The sequence below is a fragment of the Coturnix japonica genome, chromosome 7, assembly GCF_054131305.1.
Source record: "Coturnix japonica strain WE chromosome 7, WE-NBRP24, whole genome shotgun sequence".
Lineage (NCBI taxonomy): Eukaryota > Metazoa > Chordata > Aves > Galliformes > Phasianidae > Coturnix > Coturnix japonica.
In genome coordinates, this window is record NC_140669.1 from 15,927,284 (window position 1) to 15,954,915 (window position 27,632).

Genomic DNA, 27,632 nt, shown 5'->3' on the forward strand with positions numbered 1-27,632 from the left:
AAATACCATGCAAAATTTGCATAATTGTTAAATATTTAATATTTATATAAGATCTTAATTTTACATGTTAGTGTTTCATTAACAATGAAAGTTCCATTGAGAACAACACATGTAGCTTCTTTAATCTTGAAAAAGTGGTATATTTGCAGGATTTGTAAAAATAAAAACATATGAAATCACAAACAGATGGATTTCTTAAACCAAGATCCAGCACCTTAACAATGAACAAAGAGAATGCCTGCACTATTTGGGACAGGCTGCTGAGCACTATTGCAAATAAACAAGCAAACAAAAACACAACCAACTGAATTATATTCCCTAAAACATATTGACAATGCGGGGACACAGAACAGAAGAGCGCAATACCTCCTACATAGCATTTGTCTGGAGACTGCTCTGTGCATTTGTATTTACAATTATTTTATTACTTTCCTTAAAAAATACACACTTTTACACAATACTTACTATATACATTGTGGAATGCACACGTTACTTTGAAAAGTAGATTGAAAATGAGCCTCCAGTATGTCAGTCACTAGAATCCAAGTTGTGTGTTTATCTGAAATGCACTTGGGCTGTATTCTACAGAGATGCCTGTGGGCTTTATCTTTGGTATTTTTTATTTCTGGATGATGTTTTAGGTACCATACATGTAAGCAGTATTTCCTGCTAAATAGCTACAATTTCTCCCAGGGCTGCAGACTTTTCTTGCAAAGGATCCAGACTTCTAATTCAATGCAAGTTAATCATATTCACAATACATTTGTGCTGATATGGTCTCTGTCACTGTAGTAGTTTCTGAAGGCACCTTATACTAATAAGTCAATGAGTTTTAAAAAAAACAACAAGTTATGTTCTTAATGATGCACGGGCCTTGTCAAGTATTTCCTTTCTGATCTTTGGATAGTTTGGATGTGCTTCAAGGACCTGTCCAAAAACAAAAAAAACCTCCACAGTAAAAAGTTCTGCATCTGAAAGGAAAGAAAGCTCAGGTGGTTATTGCCTCATTGCTGAGATTACACATTCTAAGATTTTGAATACCGTGATAAGTTCCTTGTAAGAATGCAGAAATATCTGTAATTAAAGACTACCGATTTGGTCAAGATCAACATCAGACATTGCTTCCCTTTCCTACTGCCTCGTAACCTTACAGGCAATAAAGCAGGGGCCAAGGGCTAAAGCCTTTAGGTGGTTTGAGATGCACAGAACAGCAGCCTTCAAAGACATTCCTAAGGTTTCAAGTATACTTTCTCTGCAACAATAAACTGCTCTTATGTCTTCAATACTTCAGGCTCTTTCTTACCATCTTCTTGCCTTGCAATTCCCTTCTCTTCCATTCAGTTTAACCTTCCCAGTACTCCTAAATTTCTCTTCAAATCAGCAAATTTAATTATTAATAACTATTATATCATTACATTCACTCTGAGTCTAGAATTTTAGCTCTATAATTCTACATCTATATTCTAGATATAACTGTACCACACAGGCAGTTCATGAAGTATTCTAACAATTCTTCCAATACAAGTATTTTATGACTGTCTTCAGCTACAGCTCTGCATGGACTTACCAAGCAAAAACCACAGTAAGAGAAGAAGGCACAGCCCCTTAAATATACTTTCACATATGCCAGCCAACCACTACACCTCTTATTTACCAGATGGCCAGAAAGCTCAGGATAAAGCAAACTAAGTATCTTGTACGCAGTCTAACTTACTAATATCAGAAAGATGACTGGTTGTATCATTACGTAAAACAAAAGCTGTTACAGTATAGAGTATTAAGTATAAATTGTACCTTATGACAAACAGCAATTGCATCAACGTATCTCTTTCCTTTCAGATAATTGAAAGCCAGCTTGTATCCTGTAAGAAAAAGAGGGGGCGGGGGGGGGGAAGTGACAGTTTCAATATCTGTATTGAATAAGTAAAATATCAAATTTAAGTTCATTTTTGTCACCATATGTTTCTATGGCTAATATATTTGTTTTCTGGTTTTCCCTTATCTAAGCCTGTAAAAACCTCTATTGAAAGGCACTTTAAGTAGTACGTGAATGTCCCTTACACACTGATAGATAGCTACACTGGAATCAAAAGGAGACATTCTGGAGAGCAAGCTTTTCTCCAGGGAACACATAATGGCTGTCCTCTTTCACTGAATGAAGCACCCTACTGAGTTTCTCACTGTTAGAGTTTTTGATCTATAATACATTGTTCTTTTATAAATAAAATAAATGATTAAGTTTTTAGAGGACAAAAGAAAAGTCACAAATGCAGAAACAAACCAAGGAATTAAAATGCTTTACTGTTTCACAGTCCACTAATAATAAAATCTGTCGCGTGGAATAGCTAGGTCCTGTAGCAACACATCAAGAATGATGTTTTCAATGGTAAAAAGCATAGTTCAAATATATCAGCCTGGACAGAAAAGTCCCATCCCTGGGTATATTGAGGCACCCTTGGCAGGGAGGACTGTAAATCATCAGCCTCAGGACCTAGAGACTAAGCATTGAGTAAGAAAGGACATTTTTAACCTATATCTTATAAACGGTTTCCTACTTCAAATAGCCTAAGCTGGACTGTTACATTTGTAGGCTTTAATTAACCAACCAAACTGGAAATTGAACACTATCTCAAGTTTTCAGTTAGCTATTAAATTTAATGCAAATATTTACATCCCTTGAAACATATTTTTTTTTAAATCTTCAAATTTGTCTGATTATCAAACCATAATGATTAAGTATTCAGAGATCTGTCACCACCAGATACAGAAAAGCTATAAAAGGTTCTCTACTACAGCCAATAGATGTTGTATTACTATACAAACATTACTGACAGTGAACACCATACTTCAAGACAGCATGTAAGAGCAAACTAAAAGAGCTGTAGACCAAACCTTACACTAAAAAGAGTAAGATGAAATGGCTATCTGTCATGGGAGCTTTCCAAATGACTTAAAGTAGATCCTTAGACAGCTGTGGCTCTAATGTGAGGAAAAACCAGTAATATTCTCAGTGTGGATAGAGAAATAGAGTTATTCATTCCTACTGTAGTGCATTGTATATATACATTATTATAAACATGCCTATTGTTGGATTTGATTGGTTTCCGTATCTCCAGGCCATCTCATAATTTATTGCTGCATCCTTATACGCTTGTTCCTTTTCCATTATGTATCCCATGTATTCATAAGCCTTGCAGCAGGACTGCAAAATATAATTCATACAAGACTTTATTTAGGTATCAACATTTAATTGCTTAAATACTTCAAGTCTCTTCAACTAGAAAGTACAAGTGATACTTGTTCTACTTTTGATGACAAGATAGTCTTGATTTAAAATCATTTACAGAGTTTTCCAATAACTTCCTAAGTCACCCTGGGTCAAGTACAGAGTTCATCACAGAGCACACCACAATTACTCCAAAAATGTTCAGTGCACTTTTTCTTGACTACTTCCATAACCTTAATTTTGAAAACTCTTATACACTACAGCTTTCCATTTCAAACACTGAAAGGAAACATTATTACAAGATAGTAGACCTAGGAAGCTTTCACTCCATGTATTTATTTACATTGTAATATATGCCCACAACAGTAATTACTGATTGCTAAAAGAGTATCCTGATGTTGTATAACATGTACTGTGTTACTGGATGTGCCTCAGGTGAAAGAGAGTGAAATGTAGAGATAGAACAATTTCATCAGCAGAAAAGGACAGAATAAGAACAAATGTTAAGATCTGTGCCCATGCCATGCCTGTTCCATGCTTCAGATAAAAAAAACAAACAAACAAACAAAAAAAAACCACGAATTAAAATAAAATGGTTATTTATAATATGCAGTCATTTACCTTGTTATGCCGAAGGCATCGTTTTAATAATTCACTTGCCGTATCATATTTTGAAGACTGAATATATATGTCTGCAAGCAGAAGCCAACTCTTTTCAAACTCCTCTGCATCAATGGGATTCCAGTTCATTTTTGAAATCCGTTTTAACTGATTTCTAGCTCGTGGAGTCTGTTTCAAGATCATGTAGGCTGTAGCCATTCCCAGAAGTGCAGGTATATGATCTTTCTGCAGAAAAAAAGCATAGCGACCACTTGGTGATTTTCAATTTTTTACTTCTAAGAAACATTTTTCTAAGTATTAAGATAAGGCATCAGGAAGTTAAAAGCTAAGTTGCAGGAACTAAAGATACAACACCCAATCTCATCAATGTGTTTTCCATCTGGTGCAACAGTTATTCTTATAACTGTAATCACAAGGACCAGGTTAACATTTTAAGAGACTGAATACAGCTCCGAGCTCAAGAGAACTGTATCCAGGCTCAGGAAATATCCACAGATATTTCTGCTTTACCAAGTCAACTAATGTTATCTTAACCTATGAGTTCCTGCACTTTAATCTTCCTGAATCTCTCCCTCAGCCTGCTGCAGAGGGTGAGCAAGTAGCTGCGTAGTGCTTAGCTGCCTCCCAGGGTTAAAATACAAGAACTGAGTCTTAAACAAACCCAAGAACTCAAACCAAAAGCCAATACACACTTCAATAACAGGCCTCAACTGTATGCTGATATTGTCTAAGTTTCAATCCAACGCGAGATTTCTTAAATATGTTATTTCAGGGCAAGCTTCTTTGCATGTTTCATATAAGATAATTAGTTCACATTATACCTAATTTGAACAACAAGACTAAATAATCATACTAAGTGTAGGGGAGAAGACTGTGGAAAAAAGACAAGCTACTAACCTCAGCCACTACGATTTCAGTGAAAGTGTTTAGAGCTCGTTCGACATTTGATTTTTGTTTGGTTGCCATGAGACAATAATTTTCCATGATTCGCAGCTGAACGTGACCCTGAATGGTCTGAGGCTTGAGTTCCTTCAGAAGATTCTCTGCTGTTCTTACAGCCAACTGCACAGACTCCTGCTTCTCTGTTGAGTTACTGTTATCATAAACCATTTGTAAAAAAAAGCAAACGATAGTTTAAATGTTTACCTTTATATATAAAATCACATTTTTATATGTCAAATAATTTATAAGCGCACACAGGATCCATAATAACGTGATAAAAGCATGCATCTGTTATACAGGCATTCTATATTCTCTCCTGTAATAAAGGTAGTTCCAATCTGCCTACAACCTATCTTCTAACCAAAGCTTCAAGTGCCTAGGATTCTAGATAAAATCCTCTACACTTTCTGCTTAACAGGGATTTATTTAGCAGTTCAGAATTCTAGCAATTTACTTGATCAATAAACATCATTAAGAGGTTGGGGAAAGGGGGAGTTAATAAAATAATCCAAGCAACATTTACTTCATTCACTTACCCTATGTCAGCATCCAGATTTTCGAAGACTTCACCACCTATAGTTTCATTATCTGGGTTCAAACAAATTTCTATCATGTTGTAGACTGCATTCTGTCCCCAGTCATTGTCCTTTCGAGCTTTATTAAAATGGCGGAGTGCGTCATTTGGTTCACCTGTATACCTACACAGATAATTAAACTACTGAAAACTGGACAAGTATAATTGACTGCCCCAAGTTGTGCCTAAAAACCCAAGCTTTTCAAAACTAGTTGACATACTTGCACACACCAATAATACAAGCTTTGAGAATCACATGTGCTAGTACAAGGAATGCGTTTTTGCAGATTAAAAATAATCTGTGAAATTCCAGAATTTCAAAGTAATTATATTACATCTTTGAACCAGAAAGAATATCCTTTGTTACTAAACAGAACATATGAAAGACGTACATAAGATAAAACATCTTTTCTTTGAAAAGTTCATTGCAAAGTACTACAGAAGAGGCAAAGAAACCTTTCTTAAAATCCCATTATCTAAAGCAATGTACTGCTACAGCACTTAACACACCATACGTAGCACCTTTGAATGACAACAGATAAGAAAATTAATGTAACTATGCACTATGTCATATGAACCTTATTTTAATTACAAGTACCAGAGATATAGTCCTTTGCAGTAGTGAAAGCCTGGTTCAAGCTTTGCTCTGGAAGAATGTTTTTCAGCCATTAAAAGAAATCTTGGGACATCTTCTAGTTTTCCAGCTCTTCTTAACAGATCAATTAATCGTGAGAGAGTGGCATAGTTATCTGAATAGATTAAATAAACAGGACATCGTCATTTCAGTTATTTGCACAGCAAACAGATTTAAAGATGAAGGCCCTGCACTGTTTTTAACACACAAAAATGACAAGAGTGTAATGTAAGTCATATTATATAAAAGTGTCAGATAAAAAACAGTGATACCTCTGCAATACCCCTAAATAAACTGTACAAAGGTAAGTACAATTGTACCTCACTTTCATAGCCTTATCCTAAATTTCCAGGCTTGTGTTTGTGCACTTGATAGCTTAAATACTAGAGAAAGCACTTTACAGGTACAAGTACATAACACTACATTTGGCTTAAGTTAAGCAATGCACATTGCATTGAAGCAGTACAAATTACTATAGCTGAGTGAAGTTATTTGCAAATCTTTCCCTACAATAGCTTTATGTTTTTATAGACAGTGATGGTCTTCGTTTTATTTGCATTATAACTATCACATAACAAAGCACTTTTTAGTTATTTGTACCTCTCTCTCCTTAGACATCAGTACCAAAGAGTTTAAAATACCACTAGTGAACAATCACCTGGCTTGCGTTCGAGGAGCTGCTGGAAATGAAAGATTGCTTGTTCATAGTCTTGCTTCCTGAACATGAGGTCAGCCATCATCTACAGTATTGACCAAAAACCAAAACAAAGCCTTAAATATTGTGTTTCAAAATTAACTCTAGTTCTTTAAAACCAGGGGCAGAAAAACCCTAGGGTTAAAGTGTTGCAGGAATTTGACAAAAAGTAAACAGAGCCTTTTTCCCCACTAATCTCTGGAGAATAAACACCTCAGCTAGACACACAGAATAATAACAAGCAGATTCACTTCTCAGTTTTTCACTTAAGATGGAAGGCAAGAGAGAATAAAACATTACAATGTAGCTATCAAAGATGCTTTGTTTTCACTTGAATACTTCTATTTTTATTTCACAGAAATGCATATTAAGCATCTAGAAAATCAAACTACTTTAAAGTTCAGGAAAAAGAAACACATCGCCCGCTTCAGAAGAGAAAGTAAATTCAGTTCTTTTTTCAGTTTCTTTCCCCCAAGAGGCAGTTATTAAAGAGTAAATTTAACAAAACTAATTGGAATGCTATCACTCCCAGTCTTGCACTGTACTAGGATAAATTCCAGATGTTACTTGATGCAAGAGAATAATTTTTTCCCATCTTAAAATCATTTTTAAGATCGTACTGAATCAGTATCCAGCATAAATGGCAATATTTTGTTGCAACAGATTTGCTCACATTCCTGAATTGTGATGTTTTCTAAAAGTTGTATTTTACAAATTTATCACACTGCTGACACAAAAACTTCAAAAAACTTCTCACACAGAACTAGTATAACAGTACGTTACCATCGTTGCTGCTTCGTTATCTTGCTCACTCCTCAGTAACAAGGAACACTGATGCTGACAGGCATCACTATCATCTTGTGCAAGGTACAAACGTGCTAGTTCCAACATTGCCTGTGTAGTAAAATATTTAATCTTTGAATTGCATACAGCTAAGGAAGTTCAGTTCTGTACGTGTCTACCAGAGATTTCATATTCTGCTGTATAGTTCTACTTTACCGACAGATCTTACTGTTGTTTTCTGTAGAGTCTCAATCAAAAATTTTAATTGATTTCAATTCCCCCAGCTACAAAAAAGGTAAAACTTTTCTTCTTTAATTGGTTATTGCAGACTTGAAGACAGCATTGCTCCAAAGTATAAATAATTTTAGCAAGAATAATTATCTTGGGGAGAAAAACAACATACATGCAAATAGCTACAAAGTCGCAACAAGCAAATATCTCATTAACATCCACTGATTAACTGCATTTGTATAGACAAATTCTAAGAGAAACTGTTTTCTTGCTTGTATTTCCCTACCTAACATATTATAACTGTATGAATTCATTTATGAGAAACCACCACAGAATAAATATTAAGAAACCAGCATTTACATAAGCATGCATCCTCAGGGCTCAGTCACTGTAGTTCTGAAACAGAAAGGCAAGCAACCAAGCAATGGAACAGATACAGAGTTGCACATACATGAGAATATTAATTATTCTTCAAATAGTGATTCGAAGAAAGTTTTTGTATGTAGAACAGTGGAAGATTGTGAATCAGTATGCTAGTTAGGAAACTTCCTGTTTGGGGCATGTTAGAGAAGAACATCGGTTAAACTTGACATCTAACGCAGCAGAAAACAAGTTTCTAAAAATCAGAAATTTGGTTTTAGATTTGCTACGGTGTCATTGTATTCCATGTCGGTAAAGGAACATTAAAGCAAATCTGAAAGAGACAGTGAAGGGAAAAGAGAAGCAGTACAATAACCACTGCTCAGCAATAGCAACATTTTTCAAATAAAACCAGAATCCTACCAAGCAGGGACAGAACTTTTAGAATACAGGCAGCAGAGACAGAAATTGTCTGAACTGACTGAAGTCACTGGGATTTCTTTCCAGGTGACAGGCAACAAGCAAGGCTGGAGCAGTTGCCGTTCTTACCATACCATTCGTTACACATCCTCAACTGCTGCATGACAGCAGTCCTATCATACTGGCAAGTAACAGACTACTAAGTGAACATAGACCAGCACTCAAATGCGGATTTCAGGTAAATACACTGAAATTTGCAGTATATATACAGCTATTTTATTTTGAGTGACAGAAAGGAGAAAGTTCAAGGCAGGAAAAAAAAGCAAATACATACACAGAGCCTTTGTGGTTTTCATCACAAAACAGAAATAATTGCTAAAACAGTACAACGCTGTGGATAATTGGAAAAACGCATTGCTAAGTATCAAAAGGGAAGAGGAAAACAAATGCAAAACTGTCAGAGGGAGAACTGACCTTTTTATCAGTTTCACAGTGAACAAGTGCCTCTTTGTAAAATTTAATTGCTTTTTCATAGTTTCGCTGAACTGTACAATGCTTTGCAATCTCAGCACAAATTTCAGCTGCTAACTGCTTCTGTGCAGGAACTGCATCTGGCTGTTCTGTCTGAGCCCGTTTAAGTACTCTGGCCTGTAATTCTCGAGCCTAGCATGGAGAGAAGGATAAGGAAGGATCAGTCAACTGTTTTCCGAAGGACTCAATATTGTATCATTCATTTTACAACAACATAGCTACAATTTTTACAAGTTTCAAACAGCCCAGCATTTAACGCTTCAAGATGGGATTCCAACATGCTTCTCTTATGTCCATCTAATACTGTAAGGTTTGTACATTGAAGACTTTAAATAGGCTAAAATTAAGCATACAAACAAAACTTCAAAAGCTAAAACTCAAAGTCTAAGTACTTAACTCCTTTATTAAGTATAGAAAATTCAGACAGTATGCAAACAACTACCACATTTTACTTCTTCATTTAGGGAGTGATTAAGAAAAGATAGAACCATGGAACTAGAGAACTCTGTTAAAGGCAGATGCCCCAGGAGAACAAAAGGAACAGCTATGGAAATAGCCATGCCCAATTCTGATTGAACTTGCTCAATTTTCTTTGATTTAAAGTTGAATTTTATTTAATTCCCAAATAAAGGACTCCCTCCATTGGCTCAAGCTGAAATAAAAGGAATAAAAATGAAGATGTTGCAAGCTTCCACAAGGTTGCATTTTGTCTTCCCTTTACCTGCTGTAATGAAGTGATAGCTTCATCAATCTTCTCCATTTTGCTGTAAATCTTCGCTAATAGAACGTGGTACCGTCCATCTTCCATCAGAGAAGACAATTCATTAACTATAAGAAATAGATAAACAAACATGAGTCTTTTAAGAATTGATCCTGGGAAGTCAAAATTCTCCATGTATTCCAGGAAACAGCTTAATGAGAAGTTCACAGCTTGATTTTATTCAGGAATGTGATTTGATTTTATGTGCAGAGTTAGCAGGCAATGGAAGGAGTAAACATAATATACAGAGTGAGATTTAAGGCAAAGATGAGTTGTGAAAAGAATAAAAATTACCAGCCTTTCCATTTGCATTTTCAGAAATATATGAGTAACTTAAGATGGAAACCAAAAACAGCCATTCTTTCTATTTGTTACAAAAAACCTGTTTAAAGGCAATGAAAAACATCCAAACTGATTTAGTGTCACCCAACCAAAAAAAGCACAAGATTGCTTTGTGAAATTTCCAGTCAGATTTCAAAGTAGCTTTCTTTTGCTAGAATGAGTAACATGGACATGAATACAAGTTGTTATTTTAACTAAATGCTTTAGTATCTGTTGAAAAAGCAGCATGCTAATTCTAATAATGGTTAAAAATACGCATGTGTAAGGTAGCATTTACACAGTACAAGTTCTCCTGTTTGTATTCATTTTAATCTCTTGTGAAATTGGTGTCTTGAGCACAGTTACATACTATAAAAAAAAAAAGTGTTTATGTTTTCATATAAATATATTGAATTGTCTTCAAAGCGTTTTAATTGTGAAACACTGTTTTAAGTCAGCTGGCAACTTGTTCTAGTCCTTACATAAGACTGCTCCCTCCATAACACTCCCTACATTTCATTTCTCTTTGACATCTTAGGAAGCATATTCTAGCATTTCTAAACAGAGATACTGATCTACTCAATACTTTGCCTAATGGAAAAAGAATTAATTAGCTGATGACATACTATTGGTTTTTTTTCTTGTGGAGTATGTATATCAAAGATATTAAAAAAAACCCACAGTTGTTGTCTCACTGTAAGACAGAAGTAAATATTTTTACGTACATGGGGCAACTTAAAGTTAATTTAATCTTTCTGCACTAGAAGATTAAGCTCTCTTGAGTAAGATTATCAAGTTAGCTGGATCCTTAAATGTTTAAGTCAGTAACAAAATGATAAACTGATGTTGTTTTATTATTATTTTTTAAGAGAATAAAGTTAAATAGAGGATCGACACTTCCATGCACATCCTAAAACAAAAGGAGTTAACTTTGTGACTACACATTCCTAAAACACAGAAAGTGATCTGCAACTGGTTTGGTTACTTTGCAGTGAAGGATACCTGGCAGTATCTTCCACTTAAAGAACTATTCTCTTAGGAGCAGGAATTAGTCACACCTATATGGACCATATCAGAATTTCTGCTAGCAAAAAAGAGCAAAAAACTTGCCTATATAAAGGTCTGAAGTTGCATTTACTTGATGTGATGTTTCATGTGTAAAAATCCTGGCAAGTATTTTTGTAAAACTCAAGTTTATTTCTGAGTATTTTTCATCTATCACTTTGTAGTTCCCTGTGTTACATAGTTAAAAAAAAAGCTGATATTGATCTTCACTATTGCCTACAGCCAGAGAGAAAACACAAATAAGTGTAACAGTAGTAACTACACATTATGCTGTAAATTAATGGCAGTCATACCATACTCGTGATCTAGAGCTTGCTGAAGTACTACTACTGCCTTTTCATACTGCTTTAGTTTCATTAAAAGTTCAGCCAAGTCATAGCAAAGGAAATTCTGCTGACCACTTTTCAAGGCAGCCTCATAGTAACTGATTGCCTAAAAGAAACACAGAAATCTGGTTATTAAAGAAAAATTACAGAAAGCTATACTACTTCAGTTTTTAATGGCATCCTGCTTAGACCTTTCTCTTCTTCACTCCTTCTGCAACCAACTTATTTTCTAGTAATTACTGTATTAATAGGATGTCACTTAATTGCAGTTCTGGACTTCCCAAGATTCAGAGCCAAATTAAAGAAACAGAATAACCAGTGCCGCATTTTGGTGACTATGGAAGTTAACCATGTTAGCACCTACCATCTTCAGCTGACTTGCTGTCAATTAAATTACTTTTTCATTAGCTACTAAAGCTGTGTAATTACAGTCAGATTTGAATTATAAATTTCTGTTTTACTGTACAATAGGAGAAAGATTTTCTCTAAAATCTATCTGAAAAACATGATGGCAAAACATCCTGTGAAATTTAAAAATATGAAAGAACTCAATTTTTCCCCAAATATTTTCTTCTTTTTCTCTAATATGGAGAAGCTAAAGCCTTCATTATCATTCTGTTGTGCAGTGCTACGGATGTGAGAGGTATCACAACTGTATTAAAGGGCAAGCACTGAATGATGACTTTCAGTGCAGGTTCAAACACGTATCAACTTTAAGTCAACAGAACTACAATTCATCAGGTTTATATCCACCAATATGCAACTGTGACTTTGGCCAATCGCATGTTACATAGTACATTTACTTTACAGCTATAAAATTAAATACTTCTACTCAGTTATGAAACAAACCAAGTAATTATAGAATACCTTTGAATAGTTATGTGTTTTGATTAAGGCTTTTCCAATTTTAGTTGCTAAAGCTGGATTTTTTGGATTTTTCTTCAAAGCCTGCTCGTAGACTTCTATGGCTTCATCAGGCTTCAACGGTGAAAGATAAAACACAGAAGTCAAGGATTAAGACAACAAATGTGTGGAAAATAAAAAGCTGGTAGTATTCCAAGAGTAGGTAAAAGCACACAGAGAAATTATATTTTGCTTTGCACTTCTTCATTAAAGGGAAGACCACTGTAAATCACCTACAGCTCCCCAAACTATTTATCTAATTTTCATATTCTAACCTGATCAAGTCTTCCAGTAATATGAATTTAAGGGTGTGTTTTTCAAATTTCTACATTCACGCAATACAACACATCTTCTACAAATACTGAGCAACATTTCCAGTCCATCAAGTAATCAAAGACTTTCTAGCATATATATTGAAGTCCAATAGTTTATGATTTTTAAATAAAACTTTCAGTATTGGAACATAATTTCAATTGTTTCAAGTTTAAAAAGTACTCTTAACATAGACTGATTTCTTTCTTTTCAAATTTTTGTCTGACGTTCTTCAAGAGGAAATGGTCTCCTTCAGTTTCTCTCCCAGAATTATGAGAAGGTACTTTCAACAGCTTTTAATCTGAATTTAGAACAGCTACATTCATAGTTAGTTATTTCAGTTTTTAACATTCATAAGAACTTTGTTTCTCAACTACCTACCGCTAAGAGTCCTTATGCTACCTTCTCTCAACTTGCCAAAGAAAAGCAATGATTCAGTCACTTACTCATTTCTAGCAAAAACCTACCTCTTGAATATTCAAATATGCATCACCAAGAAGAAGAAACGTATGAGCACTTGGCAGTTTTTCTGCTAGGTCTCTGGAAGCAAAGGACAGAACCGTGTTCATTATTAACACATCAATATCGGTATCTAAACAAGTAGGGTGTGATAACATTATCCTCTAGTGATATTAATCTTTATTTCTTAAAATACATTATCTGAAATCTTTCCAAAGTAAGAATTCCAATTACTGTTTTAAATGTTAGAACACTTGAGCTCATTGTATCGCTATATTTTCTGACATGTTTTAGCAAAAAGAGAACAAAGAAGCTCAAGATGCTGCCATTTCTCATCTTGGAAAATAGAACACATACACAATGCACACTTTTACCTGTAGCAAGCAGCATACAACTGCTTATCTCTCCTGCACTGAAGATAGATGTCTGCCATCTTCAGCTTAGCTTCTACAAAGTAAGGCTGTTCAGGTGTAATATTTCGGAGCACAGTCAAGGCTTGTTCAACATCTCCTTGAGCAATTGCCAGATCTGCATTTGCAATCATGACCCTCAGTTCCTCAGGAGTTCCAGAAAATTCATCAATGGCATCTTGTAGTACTACAGCAGCCTCATGCTGCAAATAAAACCAACAGAATTAACACAGGTTTTGATGTTGAACAGACAAAAATGAAGTCATCATACGCAAATGTATGTCTGAGATCATAATACAAAAATAAAGCAAAACAAAAAAAGCAGCAAAACCAAGCCAATGTATTCATTTCTTTTGCTGAAACATTTAAAACATTATTTTTCTCTTCACTTATGTTGCATATACGCAAGAAAATGATAAAAAAAATGAACCGGACAACATCATTCTCTAACCAGTCCCATTTAGAAAGGGATGACCTCCGGCCTTCCAACTACAGTGCTGTGTGTACATTATATCCTTAGGCAGATGCAGTATCCTAAGGCATATTAAGATTCAGTTGAGAGTAAGGATACTAACACATAAAAGTAAGGACACAGTCAAAAAAGATTTCTAGTAGGATTGTTTCAACAAAATATTAACCTACATGCCTGACAGTGAACATCAACAGTATATAAGAGTATATGCTCTGCAAAATTCAAGTCTTGTGTAACAATTTTCAGTCAGTGTAGCACATGCAAATACATATTTTTTTCTTGCAAGGTTTCACACATCAGATGTCAAGTCAAATATCACAGCCTCAAAATGCCAGGAGGCATATCTTGTTGGCAGAGAAATAGATGGTTTTACATTCTAAGCTAATGAGGATTAGACAACTCAGTTAATGGATGGAAGAAATTGTTTCTGGGTATGTTTGTGATCTTACCGGTTCTCCATTCAAACAATGAGCGTCTACTAATTCTAGAAAGACAGCCACACGATCACTTGTATCAATTTCAATTCTTTTTCCTTTTGTCTTTGAGGAAGCTGTATGTTTTCTCATTCCAGGCAAATTTCTTGCCATCTGTAAGGTCTTAATAGCTTCTGATAATTCACCCATCTTCTTCTGGGTTTGAGCTTTAATTAAGTGATAAACTGGATGTTCTCTCACCTAAAGGAAAAAGATATATGTATTTATGTAAGTATATGTATATAATTAATTACACACACATATAAAGAAAAAGAAGGAATTTCCAGATCTCCCCTCATGCACAGTATTCCATCTCCCTGACAGACTCTCTTTTTCCCCAGCATTGACCTCAGTTTCCATTAACATCTAAATTTATCCAATTCAAGTTTCAATAATGTAAATATTAGTTTTCAGGGTATCTGCAGAAAATAGTAATTAGTTTGTTTCATAATAAAAAACTTCCCTATTTCATTATATCAACTTTGAGACAGAATTATTTTAAACTAGAATGGATTGATTTTCAGCATCTCTCGCATTAAAATACATTTGCTTCATTAGGCTACAATTAAAAATAGTATAGAATAATTTTGTAGCTTAATTCTTGTCTGCCATTTCCACACCTTCTCAAAACAGACCTAATGGGAAAAGGAGATCTAAATAAGGGAAATGCAGTTACGTATAAAGTTGCACGCACCTTGGTATTTCCTGATTACTTTGTTAGCCTTATGCTTTTTTGCATCATTTGGAATAAGGAACCAAAAGGAGAGAACACTTGCAAGGAAGTGCTAGCTTGTCCCACTACTCAGCCATGCGCTGCCAAGAGACTTAGCACAACTCAGGCCTAAGGAATGCTGTACCATGTACCCCCATCAGTGTTAATCAGAAAATAAACAGTAAACAAATAGAGCAAGTCAGCAAATCTTCAAACTCGTAAAATTTATAGTGCTAAAACAACATGAATTTTCATTTCTGAACTCCTTATGCACCTTTGTTATCTTCATCTGTAACTGTGTATCTGTGTAAGAATACAAGGACACTGGATCACTCTTCAAGTTCTCCTATGTTGACCTTTAAAAGTCAATCGCAAAGTTCATCTGCAATCAACAATTCTGTTTGTACCAGTTTGTTTTAGTTGCTTTTAGTACTTATGTAAGGATTGGAGGGAAAGCTATTCCTTCTTTTGTATTTTAAGACAATTTCAGTATTTGCAATAAGGATTTCGTTAAGAAAAATTAGTTATTTATTTGATAAATATTCAGATACCACATTCACACTAGCATTTAGTTATAGAGCTTGTAGTGGAAGAGTCAAAAATCTCATTTTAAAGACCACTATATTAAAAAACATACAAAAAAACTTAGATTGACTGAACAAAGTGGTTTGATAGTTTTGACCAACTCACCTCAAAACTGTAGCTCAGGCAGAGTTCCAGGGATTGAGAACACAGTTTAGTATTGTTCTGAGCCAAATAGACCTGAGCCATAAGTAAGTGTGCATCTGCATAAGAAGGACCCCTTTCCAGACAGTAACGAAGATTAGTATGGGCTGCTTCAATATCCCCTAGGAAGTCAAAAAAGACAAAGTGAAAAAGTAGGTGATAAGAAACATGAGTTAAACAAAACATTCATTCATTATTTACTAACTTGATGATTTATTTTTTAATAACTATTAGCATTCAATGAACAAAGTCATGCATGAAGGATGACCATATTTTTAATTTATTTATTGCAGCTCTGAACAGAAATCAAAGTTAAGACTTCTTCCTATTGTCCCGTCTCCAAATCATTTAATAACTGATCTCTTTTGGAAAGCAATAGATGTAATATCACATTAATGTGCCCACAGAACTAAAACATGCTCGCATAAATGACAGAAGTAGTGCAGGTATTCTTCACTTAGCTATTTAGCGTAACACAGTGGAGAAGAAATACTTTACAATTGAAGAGCAAAAGCAGAGAAACTAGAGAGGTAGACAACTAACCCTTCATACAAGTATTACCTGATAAATATTTCACCTTTGCATTTAAAAAAACAGCTTGTTGAAGACCTGGCACAGTTTTTACCACAGTTTCAAGAACAGAAGCATACTGCTTGAGAAGTGGTGAAGGAGACTGCCCAGGACTTGCAAGCTAGGAATAAACCAAAACAAAATTAACAAAAAACAAAGAACAACAAATCAACAGAATTAAATCCAACAAAACAAACAAGCAAAATACTTGAATTCCATTTCAAGTCTGATTTTCACTTTAAACTCTCACGACAACAGTGAAGCTGAAGAGATAAAGGTTGTTGCTGTAAAGAAATATAAGAGTACATTTTACATCTAAAATGCAACTTCTTGGTATCAGCAGGGAGGGACACAAAAGTGTACTATGAATTCCAGGAAAAACAGACCCAGACCTGATGTAATTAAAGAGCTGTCCATGAACATTTGGCGGCACGTTCATAATTACCATGCCAACTGATCCAACAAAATGGTAATAAGAACTTCAAGAGAGCCAAAGCTGGAAGGAAAAGTTCCTGGTCCTGTCTCCTCTTTGCTTTTTCCATTCCACAGAACTTACCCTCATAGTTATCACCAAACTGAAAGCAGCGGCCTGAAAATAACCACTTCTATCCAGTCTTTCACATCAACTGCTCGCTCTACTGTATCACATTTTAGTTGCTCTTTATTATGAGCAGTTTGCATCCCATGAAGAAGTTAACATTGTATAACAAGCAAAAGACAACATAAAGATGCCTCTGTTCACCCCTAATATCCTCTTAGGATGCGCGCCCTCAGGAAGCTACAATCTCTTTTTTGTAATAAAGGTATAATGAAAGTTCAGGAAAGGTATCATTTTTCACATTCCTCTATGGAGACAACAATTCAGTTTTCATTCCAAATAACAAAACTACCATTGCCATTATGAACCCTAAGGAAACCTTCAGACACTGCTTCACAGAATGACACTTTAATCTCCATCTATGTACAAAATCACATAGAGCTGTCACATTGTTCTAGACTTTCAAGCCATATCATCTCAAAGACAGTGGGATGAATTAGCAGTAAGTGTTCTAATGTTATTTTGCTGACTGGATTTCATAGTTTTACATGAAGAAATATTTATGGAAAGGTTCTACAATTTGACTAGGAATCTGCTAGAAACAGAATAAAGATCACTCCTCACTAGTTCAGAGGAATAATCTCTATAAAGAAGACACTCTTTATAGGTACTTTAAAAGCTTTACTTCAACTCTAGGGATGTCAGGTCCCCACTGAATGTGTAAGTCCTATGTATCTTTGCACCAAGACTAGAACAAACAAGACCAGCTGACAATATTTCAGTACCAGAATAATTACAGTGTGAATAACCAAGTTCCTCATTAAGATAGTTACAGTCACTGTGTTCTTAGTTACTTGATCACAAGAGGTTCTAAAAAATAAAAAATAATCTGTAGAAATACAGATGCAGGCCATGAAATTAACATCCTAAGTTTCCTCAGATATTACAGTGCCTGCTGACTTTGCAAGAGAAGTATTTACACAGTTATTTTGATTAAATGGTTGTGTAATATCTTAAAAAGCAATTTTACCTCATAGAAATTCAAATTTCAAGGGGAAAAGTTTTCTAAGCTTTTACTTCATGATTGCCTGATTTCAAGAAAAAGTTCCAAGAGTTTGTTTTCAGCGAGATGCAATATACAGCTGCTTACCTGTACTGGGCAAAAATGAAGATATTCCTTAATAATTTCTAGCAAGAAATCAGGATTCAGTTTTTCAAAATACTCCACACCAAGAGGAAAACGGTGCATAGTTGAGAAGTGGATATCCAGAACATCATTCAGCAAGGCAGACACTACTTCTTGTCTCTTATGCTTTTTCATTGCAAGGACTGCACGCAAGAAAGATAATTCCTACAGCAAGAAGAAATAGCACGTTTTAAATATTCCAGATACATTCACCTGTTATTTATACAAAATTACTTAATCATTAGTGTTAGTCATTTCTTTTTTTTTGTGTAGAGATACTGCAACACCTGAAGTATGTTTACTGCAAACAGCACCAATGATCACTGCATTCCTTTGTCAGCACATTCTTTTAATTTGTGGGAGCAGCTCTATGATCTGCCAATCAAATAATCCTGCAAAAATTAACACCCTTCCCTTCCTAACATTTAGACTTATCCTGAGAGACACACACTGTTCCTAAGTTATGAATAAGTTGATGGGGAGTGAAAACTGAAATTCAGAATGTTCCACTTGAGTGACTGAAATGTGGAAGTAGATATTAGACCATTATGCAGATAGTAAACAAAGTATTTTAATACACAAAGAAGCCTCCTACCGCTGATTTTCCAATGGACTCTTGGATTTCATTAAGAAACTCCAACTGCTGTTCTGCATCTTCTAACTGCTCTTGTATTATCTGACAACGAATAATTCCTGTAACATATCAAAAGATTTTATTTCAGATTTATCTTCTTAGTCAAAGATGTGAATTGTTCCCTAGAATTCTTCTCTCTTCAGCCTCTTAATAAAACTGTGGTAAAAGAAGAAAAAGATAGATCATGATCTATGGTAATGCAGATTTCATATACTTAGAAATGCTTGAGATAGAAAACACATAATATAAGCAATGCCAAAAAGTCACTTGTGAAAATATCCAAATCCTAATACTACGAAGCTGAGCACAGTAAATGTTCATTTGGTTCTAGACTAACACAAGTCAAAGTACAACAAATCTTCACTTCCAAATCCAACAAGCAAGTTAAAGTAGCAAAAGAACACCCCAGACTACACACAAAGCAGATTTTTTCATACTGAGTTTTCAGAATAGAAAGCAGTGCTACAGATAAAAATGCAAAGACTGAAGCACATATGCCATGTTTATTATTCACTTCCTTGAGATCTTCACTTTATCTAAAATAGATATTTCCCTCCCAAAGATCTTCCAATGCTTAAACTGCTGTAATTATCAGAAGTCTTGCCTGATTATATTTCGTACATGTCTAAATTAACTGAAAAGCATGCACTTCAGTCTTCACTGCAGACACAGAAAACAGTTTGTTCCACCACCTGCCCTTGAATTTTGTATTTCTGTAGAGCATGAGAACTCTCTAGCTTTGGCAAATGCAGGCACTTTATTAACATACTGAAATGATAATATACGTTCCCAACAGTGTAAAATAAAAAAAAATAGGTATTCAGACAACAGAGAAAACTGCAATTAAAACATGACTTCAGTGGTGGTGTATGTTAAAATAAATAAAAATTTTTTAAAAAGTGTGTTTTGGATGCAGCCCAGGCAAGGAGAGGTCTGGAGGAAACACAATGCTTCATCTGCATACATGAGTCACATGAAGAACAGCAGGGTTGTCCATGGCAGACAACAAATATCTGGAGGAGATGAGGTAAAGAAAGACCACTTTGCTTTAGCCAAGTCTGTGCACACCCAGCCAGGCAGAAGAACACATTAAACAAAAAAATCTGGTTCTAGTTTAAACAGAGGCACTGATGTGTGACAGTAAACCTGAGTTACTACAGACAAGTACGGTAATTGATGGTTTTCAAGGATAACAAAATAACCATATCAGTATTGACAGCAAATGAAACTCAGACCAACACATTTGATAAAGCAACCACCTTCTACCATAGTCAAATAAGCAATAATCACTGATTTGCTCCCTCCCTTCATTTGTGCTTGTTTCACTAACGCACACACACAGCCACACAGAGACGTTTCAACAAGAGGCTAACAGTGGATAGCCAATGTTTTGGTGGGCTTTTTTCCCCATGAATCAGGCAGTACATGGGGAAAAAGACAGGAAACTAAAATATTTTCATTCTCCTCCTGTATGAATAACTACTCTCAGTGATGCTAATCCCTGCCTTATGGCAAGATCTAATACTCTCTAAGGAGCAACACCACTTCAGTACCATGTATTTTGCAATTATGTGCCTCTGCAAATCTGCTATATAGATTTGCACCGTGATTAAAATAAATCAGTGCACCAAATGCATTACACTGGTAAAAGAAATAAAAAAATAAGTTACCTCATGTCTGCATTTTAAATGCTGTATGCACTATTCTGCTGAAAGCCAAGAACATAATATTGCACAAAATAGTAACGTCACAGAACAACGGAGCCAAAAATTGGAAGAAAAGGAAAAACAGCCCTAGTAAGGTTAGTTAACAAAATAATTTCACAAAACCAGAACCACGTGCTATTCAGTAATAGTTCTTGTTACTTATAGTAGCAGTAGTAGGAAAATTTGATAAGCAAAGCATCACCCATCTTAAAAGCAATAAAAAAAAATAAAAAGCAAGTTTAAGACCTTACCAGTTAAGGCAGAAACACTTGTTCCATCAAGTTCCATGGCAGTCTTATACCATTTTAAAGCTTCTTTCACTTTCCCTTGTAAAATCATTTGGTAGCCAAGCTCTGTAGCAAATTCTGCATTGTCAGAATCCAAATTAAATGCTCTTTGAACTAACGTTTGTGTATGTTGAAGGATGAGTTGGTTCCGGCCACACTAAAAGGTAAAAATAATCTTAAAGTTTGAATTCATTTTTATTCCTCCAAATTCAGTTAGAAAAAGATAAAGTTACTTCAGACTTTAGAGTCTGCACATTCAATTTTACTGCAACAGTTGAAAAAAAAACAACAAAACACCATAACCTCATGTAAGACTAACCTGCAGTAATTCAATAAGGATTCAAACAGTAATGCGTGCTGGGGTTCAAACAAATACAAAATACCATATAAAAGAAAATTCCAAGCAGTTGATAGCTGCTTTGAATGCCTTCTAAAAAGGGTTCTGATAAGGATTAAAGAAGCTTTCCACTTCAAAGCTGTATGATGAAGCTTAACAAATCTTTATCCCATTAAACGTTCTATGAGATATATGAGTAAATCTTCATTGAAAACCTGTTTCTCATTTAAAAAGCAAGCAACAAAAACAATTTTGGAATGACATTGCTCAAGTATTTGAGCTCACAATGCAAATGAATGCAAAACTTTAAAAAACTGAGTTACCAAAGGCCATACAAGTGAACTTATTTAAATCTTTTGGAAAGCATTCATTAAAACATTTTCTGGTACAAATGTAAAATAAATCAAACAATATGTGGTTATTTGTCTGTTCTTTAAGGAAAAGAATGAAAACTTACTGTTCTACTGAAAGCTAAAGCCATTTTATAGAAGAGCTGTGAATTACGTGGCTCCGACCTGTCCAATGCTTTAAGTAGGTCACTGAGTCTTGCCGAAGCCTTAGAGAAGAATCAATTATAGAATTGAAAGAATTAACAGATGAGGATCACTAAATAATTTTCACTGAAAACATTTTACTGCATAACAGTATTTTGAAATTCATACTCAAAGATGTTCAGAGATAGAAGTTACAGTGATTTTCTACAAAAATGGACTTTCTAGAAAAATACGTTGATTGGTAAACGGAGAATAAAATAGATCATTTTATATCCCCCTAAATATTCTACAAAAAGTGAGTAACTTGAGCTGAATCTGAGCTGATGGAAGGGTCCCATCAAGCAAGATCTGCACATCTTGCTGGGGTTCCAGTACAATACAGACAGAGTATATGAGGAGGAAGATAGAAAGCATATTGTGAACATGGTATCTAACCCCTAACAAAGGTTGTATTGTGCTCAACTGCTTGCAACCAACAAGACTCACCTCACGCACATTTCCTTCCCTGCACAAAAAATGCAGGGCCTCCATTCTTGTGGCCTCTATATTGAGAGCATCTTTCTGCAATAGTCTAAAACCAAACAAAACATGCATTTAAAGAAGCCTAATCAGATTTTTTTTTAATTCACAGTCATTTTCAGTGAAAATAATTATAATTCACTTCATTTTCAGAGCTTTGGTAAGACTATCACAGCATTAAAAACAAAATGTTTTTAGTATATTGTTTATCATTACACTATTTTAGTCACCTCGTATGATACAACTCAAATACGGATTTAAGGCTCCTCCTCATTTGATCTCCCTGGTATTTGATAAATTATTACTTCAGGCTCCTAAGTTGAGCTAGTTTAAGCATAACATTACCATACATGAAGCTACAAGAAAGTTTTCATAGAACTTCTCCCATTTTGCTACCATCACCTTAAAACTTTTCTTTCCAGCTAAAATTCCTTTACAAAAATACCAAAAATAATTTAAATAAATAAATTAATCACGGTACAAGGGAAACAATCTTATAGATTGCTGACATGTCATATCACACCATCACTTTACATCATAGATCTCATATGAAATCACAGGTTCTGTCACCTCAGGCCTACCTCAACAGAGACTCCTCCAGGCAGAATGAGTTCATGTACTGATGTAGTACACTCACAGAATTGCAATGCTAGGCTCTTATAGAAGTTAATTTTGTTTAATATACTTTATTTAAAACTGTTTTAACTTTTTTTTTTCCAAAATAATCTTACACTCTAAACATATAAAGAGCACAATCAGCAAAGCGTTATTTCATACTCAACCTATGTGCTGTTTCAACTGCCTGTTCCCAGTCCTGCAAGGCCAGTTGTAGCTTCATTTTCTTTATGAAAGCAGGAATAAAGTTTGGGAAGTTTGCAATTATCTGGTTCACCATTTCCAGAGCTCCTGAATAATTCTGACGGATCTCAAAATATTGTGCCTAATGGAAGGAAGAAAAAAGGCATCAAACACCTGTGCACTCACAGAAGTTGGAACACACAGAATCTTCCTCCATACAGAAAACATTTTTCAGCATGAGTTTTACTTCAGCATCAGCTAGAATTATCATACAAAGGAAACGTGAAAAGATGAGGTGTAAAATACTGTCTAGGGTAAGTATCTCTATTTCAAGCTTAACTTCAGCACAGCATTGACAAGAAAAAAAGCTACGGAGATGTAGTTGAAGAGTAACAGTGTTTTACTGCCTTTTGACAACTTTTGTATAAACCACTTCAACATTTCAGGATATTGAACATAACCAACACATCACACAATTTATTCAAAACTCTTCAGTCCCCATAGGTCATCGCTGTTGCCACACTTCACAGTATTTAAGAACTGTGCGCAGCACTCCATATACAAGACTGCATCAGAAGTAGTACCACAGTTTAAGATGAGTTCCACGGAGCAGAAATCAGTCTAGGGCTCAAGTCCTCAACTTTACTTAGAAGCTTAAAATTTACTTAACTGTATTCCAGGTGATTGTGTGCATGCCATTTGATTTAATAGTTTTGAAAGCCATGGTGCAAAAGTTACAGGGGTTTCTCAAGTAACAGCAAGACAATCATCTGTCTAAAGTATGATTGCAATTACAATTTCAAACGTACTGGTAATCAAATACATACAACCACGTGCTCGTGTGTACTGAAATACTTTGGGCACTGTTATGAGCTTTGGTCTTCTGTATTCCACATACAAAACAAGCGCTTGTAATCAAATAATGACAACTAGAATAACACAAAAACACTGCAGTTGCAGTGTTTTAACTGCTACATTTATTTATTTTTTGCTACAGCACATAGAAATTCTATAATGTGAACAAGTGTCTTCTGTGAAAAACTCCACTGACCTGCATGTTTTCAGGTGGTACAAAACCTCATTTCTTACATACAAATAGATGAATTCTAAGTTCTTTTTGTGTGCACATACTAAAAATCATACTGTCAGTAGACATTCAGACTGACTGTACTTCATCTGCAGCCATCCTTTTTTTTTTATTTTTTTATTTTTTTTTACACTGGCACCTATTGAGAGGCTGTTTACCACAGGAAATACAAATGTCAACTATTTTTATTGTTCAAGAATTCAAATTGTTTGGTAACTTTTATATTCCTCAAATAATTGTGTAAGTGACTCACACTTAATCAGCTAAAATCTGCTAAAGTCCTTTAAAAAAATTATCTAGTAAAACTGAACAAAAAGAGTATGAGTGAGGTGTAGCTGTACTCCTTGCACACCATGTAATCATGAACAAGCTCTAATCATTAACAAAAAGTTGGGATAACACATTTAGAAAGTGTTAAAAATCAAAGTAAACCTACTTTACCAAGGAGAGCAAAAACATCATTCCCTTCCTGCAATGCTTCATCAAGGTACTTCACAGCCTTTCTAAGGTGAGTTTCTTTCCCACAAGTGAGATCAAGCCATGCTTTCAGAACCAATCCCTGCAAAAACACTTGTATTCATGGGTGTTCTTAATAGCCAGTTCATTAGAAAGAAGTTTGCTACGCAGAATAACAAATGGAAAGAACTGTACTATAAAGTAAGACTTAATTAAAAACATACTATTTTCATCTCTCTTTAACAATTTAAAATATGTAATTGAAATCATAACCAGAACACAACTCAAAATATTAGTAATTCACTCATAAATTAATTCACACTCAAATTAATCAAATAATTAAAAGATTAAATAACTTAAAGGATTAAAAGCAACAATGAAGCTAAACTAGATTAAACTAAGCAGGCTTAGATTAAAGATTCTTAAAACACTAACTTGTCAGTGTCTCTGTAAATGCAGATCACGTTGCTACATACAACAGTTACACAAACTTTACATTACATTACGTTCAGCAAAACCTGCCTTTAACAACTGCTGAATCTGCTCCAACCCTTTGGGTTTCTGAATCCGTAGATTCAGAGTAGGTGGCACATCCTCTACTGGGACCATCAATTTTTTATTGTTGCTTTGATACTGATCGTGATAACAACTCCCAGTAAGAACAAAACTGGCATAATTTATAACTTATCTCCACTGACCAATGCAGAATTTTGATTTACTAACTGACAATGAATATGTTCAAAAAAAGCCTCACTAGGAATTATCAAAAGCAACTATGTGTTCTAATACTTCAGAACACCAAAATTCACTAAAGGAACATCTGAATACCATCAGTGTAGTAAGCCTAGCTTCATAGCATACACAGTCCTCTTACTACTTTACATAGAAAGACAAAGGCTACCTCTTTATCACCATTAGAAACTTTGATCACCCTATCAACGTATTCACGGGCTTTGTCTTCACGACCAAGATGCCACAAAAGTAAGCCAGCAAAGTAGAGAGCCTGCTTCCCTGCTGTCCTACGTTGCTCCTTCAGTTTTGTATCCAGCTCTAGAATAGCATCCCGATCTGAAAAGACAAACATTAAATATTTTATTTCACCCACATTAATTTCCAGGCCTTTAGGAAGAACTGTTAAAATCAAACGTCTGACTCTGAAAAAGGCATAGTGATGAGAAAGTACTGAAATTAGTGATAAATTTACTATCTTGAAACAGTAATCCACGGAGACAGAAATACAGCAGAGTCATTAATCAGAGCTGTTTCACTCAATCATCTCACATTCACCAGGGTGACATGAAATACACGAATGGCCGGGCTGTCGTGACTTCTTAGTAAACATGTGGTTTTGCTCAGGACTGATACCAGACAGAATCGAAAGCAAACTAATTTTAATTTCTTTATCCATAAAATATTTTTCACCATGGTGGGTAAACCAGCTTTGTAGCGTTTAAAGCTTTAGACTTAACTCTTCACAGCTTTACATTTTGGTATTTTTATTTACAAACCTGATAAATTTCCAAGTACTGGATATTATGTTAAAAGCAAAGCTGAGTTATATTTTAAAGTTCACAGAATCACAGAATGACCCAGGTTGGAAGGGACCTCAAGGATTATGTAGTTCCAATCCCCCTGCCTGGCAGGGCCACCAAACATACACCTTTACTAGATCAGATTGCCCAGGGCCTCGTCCAACCTGGTCTTGAACACCTCCAAGGACGGGACATCCTAAATCTTCCCTCTTTTAACTTAAAACCATTTCCCCGTGTCCTGCTATTATCAGCCCTTTCCAAGAGTTTACTCCCCTCCTGGGAGTAAGTTCCCTTCAGGTATTGAAAGGCTGCAATGAGGTCACCCCGCAACCTTCTCTTCTCCAGACTGAACAAACCCAACTCCCTCAGCCTGTCCTCATAGGGGAGGTGCTCCAGCCCCCTGATCATCTTCGTTAGGTAGAATTTATCTATAACTCCCAAGTTTTAACATATGGCTGTTAAAAATATAAACCATTCCTGTTTTAATGAGCATACCTGGATTAGGGCTCTTTTTGTGAGCATAGATCAGCGCCATCATTGCACAAAGCGACACCTCCTGTTTGTTCTTAATGGATTCGAGTTGTCTAATACCCTCTTGGACATCACCTAGTGATAACAAGAGTGAAATAAGCTGCAAAATCCTCTGCAAAGGGGACAAAGAAGCTCAGCATCAAAAACTCCTGACTCATTTTTTCCCTTCTGTGTTTTTCCCAACTCTTTTTACACATAAGCCGTGTAGCACCCAAGTCCCGATGCTCGGCGCTGTGCATTACCTGTGCGCAGCGTGCCGTACGCCCGGTAGAAGCTGAACACCGGGTCGCTGCCCAGCCGGCCCAGAGCCTCCTCCGCCGCAGCCCGGACGTGGTGGAAGTAGCATTCCTGGCAGTAGTAGTTGAGCAGCGCCTGCGAGACAGTCGAACCCGGTTCGCTCACGCAAACGCTTCGCCCGCGGCCGGCCCCGTGTGGCACTGCCCGAGGCGGACACCCCGCTCCCCCCCGCGCCTGTTGTACCGCACACACCTGTTGGACCGCGGCGTCCATCGCACAAACCGTTGCTAACCAACCCCTCTAGGAGGAGGCCGCCGGAAGGGGCGGGGATGAGCCCAGCGGCACGCTGCCATTGGCTCCAAGAGAAAGGAGGAGGGAGAGACACAGGAAGGAAAACCGCCGGATGCTCAGGGGAGGGACCCATTGGCTGGAACGAACCCTAGTGGGTGGTTGTAATGGCCGCTGTGCCGTGCCGTGCTGTGCTGTGCCGTGCCCGGCTCGGCTCTTCCCGAGGCGCGTCAGGGCCCGCGGGGTGTCGGTGCGCGCAGTGCCGTCCTGGTGGCTGTGCCAGCCGCGGTCCTGCAGGCGCAGCGTCCTCCATCCTGCCCCCTGGAGGCGCCCACTGACCACATCCCTCAGTGCCACATCTCATTCTTGAACACCGCCCGTTCCAATACCTCACCGCTCTTTCTGAAAGGAATTTCTCCTAATATCCAACCTTAAACTCCCCCTTAGTGCAAATTACGGATTTTACCTCTTATCCAG

The 27,632-nt window shown here is 36.0% G+C and overlaps 1 protein-coding gene across 1 annotated transcript; it reads right to left on the reverse strand.

The window, feature by feature from the left end:
• Positions 1 to 15: 15 nt before the first annotated feature.
• Positions 16 to 27,169, reverse strand: TTC21B (tetratricopeptide repeat domain 21B). Its single transcript, XM_015868599.3, has 29 exons — positions 27,120 to 27,169; positions 26,873 to 27,002; positions 26,595 to 26,705; positions 25,469 to 25,635; positions 24,548 to 24,670; positions 23,009 to 23,166; positions 22,194 to 22,278; positions 21,671 to 21,769; positions 20,841 to 21,033; positions 18,845 to 18,942; positions 18,214 to 18,414; positions 16,517 to 16,646; positions 15,920 to 16,077; positions 14,494 to 14,718; positions 13,537 to 13,775; positions 13,171 to 13,243; positions 12,356 to 12,466; positions 11,456 to 11,594; positions 9,738 to 9,844; positions 8,960 to 9,148; positions 7,475 to 7,585; positions 6,656 to 6,737; positions 5,962 to 6,112; positions 5,326 to 5,487; positions 4,745 to 4,940; positions 3,848 to 4,072; positions 3,082 to 3,202; positions 1,795 to 1,862; positions 16 to 927 (listed from the first exon to the last, which is right to left on the reverse strand). The coding sequence occupies exons 1-29, from the start codon at positions 27,138 to 27,140 to the stop codon at positions 850 to 852; spliced, it is 3,951 nt and encodes a 1,316-aa protein (XP_015724085.1). The 5' UTR covers positions 27,141 to 27,169; the 3' UTR covers positions 16 to 849.
• Positions 27,170 to 27,632: the final 463 nt, after the last annotated feature.